This window comes from Sinocyclocheilus rhinocerous, unplaced genomic scaffold (genome assembly GCF_001515625.1).
Source record: "Sinocyclocheilus rhinocerous isolate Xijiao unplaced genomic scaffold, SAMN03320098_v1.1 scaffold119, whole genome shotgun sequence".
NCBI lineage: Eukaryota > Metazoa > Chordata > Actinopteri > Cypriniformes > Cyprinidae > Sinocyclocheilus > Sinocyclocheilus rhinocerous.
In genome coordinates, this window is record NW_015654491.1 from 914,381 (window position 1) to 919,052 (window position 4,672).

Below are 4,672 nucleotides of genomic sequence, written 5' to 3' on the forward strand. Positions count from 1 at the left end.
GTGTGCTGGAGCAAGGGGGTCCCTTGGCTATGATGCAATGCCTGTATGGTGTTCATCCAAGCAAGACTATGTGCTGACATGGCATGAACTTGCGTACGTAACAGAATTCACCAACAGTTTTCATCCATAAATCTTTTGAAACAAATTAATGGAAACTATTAAGAGTTAAGGGTTGCGCAAGACAAAGAAAAACAGGACATTTGGTCACTGCTTGTGTTTTACACAAGCCAGCCACTCTGATATCTGTTGTGAAAGATGTGCCTTGTTTGTTCAACGGTTCTTGATTCAGTTTAGTGGCAGCATGGGTGATTAAACGGGTAGTTTAGCAGTGTATCTTTGTCTTACTCTCTCCATTTGGTGCTTTGTGGCTGTCTCGACGTCCTGTGAGAGAGACAAGGTATGTAGCAGGAACCCAGCCTTGTTCTTCAGCTGTTCTTACAAACCACCACCCTGAAGAGAAAGAGTCTGTGAGCACATACCACTGATGTAACTGATTCCAGCTGTTCATTTGAATTTGGGTCACTTCCCTTCTGTCTTCATAGTTTAACTAGTCCTGAACACATCAACATAAACAAAAATCAGATAATTAAATAATATTTTTAGGGGAAAAGGATATGGCAAAAAGCATCTGTGATTTCTGTAATGCAACCATTTTCAGGCCAAGGACCCTTTGGTGGATAAAGAGGTGGAGCAAAGACTCCCTGTTACATAGTGTATAAATATGAATGCTGCACGCCTTGGCCTTAATTAGCATGCATATAGTATCATATTATTATTTTATGTTACATTGCAAAGCCATTAAATTATATGTATTGACATGCAAAGTCAGGTACATTACATGATGTTTTAATGGAGGGACAATAAAACATTTAGCTGAACTTTAACTTCCGAAGTTAACAATATTTTTGAAACAAGTCTCTTATGCTCACCAATGCTGCATTTGTTTGATGAAAAACTTTAATATTTCAAAATATTATTACAAATTAAAATAACAGTTTTCTATTTTAATATATATTTTAAAATTGTAATTATTTCTGTGATGGCAAATCAGAATTTTCAGCAGAAATTACTCCAAACTGCAGAGTCACATGATCTTTCAGAAACAGTTCTAATATAGTTCTGATTTGCTTCTCAAGAAACATGTATTATTATTATTGTTGTTGAAAACAACAGTTGTGCTGCTTAATATTTTTATGGAAACCATGATACATTTTTTAGGACGCTTTGATGAACAGAAAGTTAAAAAAACTGAAATATTTTATAACATTATAAATGTCTATCACTGTATGTACTATCACTTTTAATCAATTGAATGCATACTTGCTGAAAAAAAATTTATTTCTTTAAAAAATCCTGAAAACATTTGAGCAGTAGTGTATTTCACATCAGTTAAATTTTCCAATGAATTTTTAACGCTTATAACTATATACTTCACTAATGTTTTAAAATAGCCTTAAAATTGTAAAAACCACAAAACTGTTTATGCTGAGCACAAGCACGCTGTCACTGGTTGCACACACCTGCCATGAGTTAGTGCTTACAGTGTGAGATGCTCATTAGAGCAAACAAACACACGCACTAGGTCGCCAGATTCCCAGTTTATTATGCTCTGTAAAAAAATACCTTTAGGAAAATTAATGGACAGATTGACTCTCTACATAAGTACAGTACATCAGCTATCTGCAGTCTTTTTGTTAGCGTATTGCACATGCCTTCATCTGTTTGTGTGTATGCATGGGTTAAAGGACAGAATCAGAACATTCCAAACTAACGTAAGAAAAAGAGATATGATAACAGATATAACAGATAACAGTCACTGATGAGGAAGAGAGAGAAAAGAAGAGTTCTTGGAAAGTTAGGAAGGCTGTCTTGGCTTATTAAGCTCATAATGACTTTAACATAAAGAGTTCAGCAACACACACTCACACAAGGACACACAAACAAATACACATACGCATATGAACACACACTTTTTCTGCTGAGGAAAGATTCTGGCGGATCCATTAAGATGATCTAAAGACCATCACTAAAGACCAAATACAAGTCTCTGGCTGTGGTGGGCATTTTCCAGACACATACACAAACTCTTCTACTGCTCTACAATGACTCAATATCAATGCTTTCCTCCGAACAGATCATTTAATTCACTGTCTTTGCATGTTCAAGTTTTCACATTTCAAAGCAGTATTTTAGTAAAACAAAAAGTCATTCTGAATTCTCTCCAGACACACTATTTGTTTCAAACACACAGTGTAGGCTGGAAACTTTCCATTTCTCCAAATGAAATCCAACTGCTGCTTTAAATTCTGGTAAGACATGTAAACCAAACAATATTTACTTATAAAGCTTTACAATAACTCATGTTGTGGTGCAAATTTTCCGACATCCAAATAGAACTTTTTGCTGTGATTGTGAGGGTGATTTATGATGAATGAGTATCTTTGAACCTTTTTTTTTTTTTTTTGCATGTCTTTGGAATTAAATAGGTAATTTTGTGGTAGCTATATATCATTATTCAGTCATTTAGCTTCCAAAAAGGCCATAAAAATAATAATTGTGACATCAGAAAAATAAGCACAGTTGCCATGAAAGACAGTTTACAAAAGGTCAAAGTAATGCATTGACAACAAATCATGAGGACAGCATAAGTTTGTCGCATCTTCACAGTTTGAATGATTTAAAGAAAATGTTAAGTGCACTTTTAAGAACACATTTTCTTTTATTTTTATTAAAACAAAAAAATTAATTAGGTTTTGATTTTTTTTTTTTTTTTTTGAGTGTCTGTTTGTTAGTATGTTAGTGGATGTTCAAAAGTGTGAGACTATTGAAAATCTAGTATCTAAAATCTAATTTAAGTGTTACGTTAATAAATATTATAATTTAAAATAAAAAAACACTGAAGATTGTGTTCAATTTTAGGTTAATAATCGACATTGATCATGTGACTGTTCAGACAGTCAGATGTTCTTGCTGAAGGACTGGAGGACAAGATGCTCTTTGGATAATCTCAAAACATGCTGGAGAACTTTCTGAAATTCATGTTCATTTTTCAAATTAAATAATAAAAAAACTCAAATTGTGTTGCTTATTATGTAAGTTGTATTTAAAAATGTTGCATTACATTTTAAAAATGCAAAGTACAAGCATTTTTACCAGTGATTTCTGACTTTTGGACCCACTGTACGTACAAGACTACACTCTAAAAAATGCTGGGTTGTTTCAACCCAACTTTGGGTCAAATATGGACTAACCCAACATTTGGGTTAAAAATGTAATGTAAAAATTTAACCCAACAGTTGGGTTAGTCCATATTTGACCCAAAGTTGGGTTGAAACAACCCAGCATTTTTTAGAGTGTATGTTGTGTGTATGGATGTGTGTCACTCACCGCTCTCACTCTTTTCAATCACCTCGACTCTCTCTCCTGCTTTCAGGCTGATTTCTGTATTTTCCTGACGCTGGTAGTCTGCCGTCACCACATACACACACATACACTCCTCTGCACCCAGGGCTTCTCCATGTTCTCTCCCTGAGGATGATGGGAAAAAACAGGCCGTAAGCCAGCTGCCTCCACGCCCGCGTCCATCTGAACTGTGCCGCGCCATTCACCAAAACCAACACAGCCCCAGCCAATCAGCACGTGGTACCAGATCAACAGCTCATCCAAGAATCAACAACAACACTGGCCCAAAGAGGCTCAGATCTGTGGAGTTAATGTCTCAACAAGCAAAAAGGCTCAGGTACAACAAATCCTACTTTCATCCAGTCTCATCCCACCTTAAAGTTCCAAGGTAAAAGGTTTTGAGCAAGCACAGTTCAACCTGAAGCACATCCTACCGGCCCTGGGCCCAGGGGTCCAACCAACGACAAGACTCATATGGGCTCTGGCATCTCCTCTAAGAGTTTCAGATCCCTTCTGCAGCAGGACACAGGCCTGACTAAATAAAGAAATGGAGCAAAGGGGGAAAAGAAAGACAGAGAGAAAAGGAAAAGGGGTAGCTGACGAAAGGAGTGAAAGATGAGATGAAGAAAATAAACCAAGAGCTATGGGCTCAAGGGGCGGGCAATAGAGAAAGGGGAAACAGATGCCAATCAAATGATGCTCCACCCCTTTAAAACAGTTTAAACAGAAACATATGGCCTATGAAAATAGAGTATACTCACACACTCAGCACATACTCGCATTCTCTCCAACTTTGTTCACATTCTCTGAAACACATCCTACTGCTCTCCGACACAAAAACAGCATGGTCACATTTGAAACACTGATTCTCTATTTTCAAAGAAGAAACAAAGACTACATTAATGGTAGTTTTTAGCATTAGCTTTAGGGCTCAATCCATCTCTATAAAAAACATTATGATGTTTCCGGAATTTATGCTAATTGAAAAAAAGTATTTTATACAGTAAAAATATAATAGTGTAATACGGCACTTTACCAGCACTTTATTGTACATCGTCAGTATGTACAGTACATTTACAGTACATGACAGAAGTTGAAAGACTCTGTGTGTGTGTGTGTGTGTGTATATATATATATATATATATATGGCTACAATATTACTGTTTTTTGTTCAAATAGCTGTAGCCTTGACCTCTTTCAAAAAAATCTTACCAAACCCAAACTTCTGAACAATAGTGTAACTTTGCACAAAAAGGTTAGTAAGTGATTC

The 4,672-nt window shown here is 36.0% G+C and overlaps 1 protein-coding gene across 4 annotated transcripts in view; it reads right to left on the bottom strand.

Moving 5' to 3' along the window:
- LOC107717101 (SH3 and PX domain-containing protein 2A-like) overlaps positions 1 to 3,986 on the bottom strand; it is a 17,686-nt gene extending 13,700 nt beyond the window's left edge. For 2 of the 4 annotated variants that reach the window (XM_016523754.1, XM_016523752.1), the window contains exons 1-2: positions 3,388 to 3,986; positions 346 to 450 (exon numbers count right to left, since the gene is read on the bottom strand). In XM_016523754.1, the coding sequence (XP_016379240.1) occupies positions 346 to 450; positions 3,388 to 3,604 (322 nt within the window). In that variant the 5' untranslated portion in view covers positions 3,605 to 3,986. The remainder of the gene's footprint in view (positions 1 to 345; positions 451 to 3,387) is intronic. The other 2 variants (XM_016523755.1, XM_016523756.1) reach the window with 2 other exon arrangements.
- Between the last annotated feature and the right edge of the window lie 686 nt (positions 3,987 to 4,672).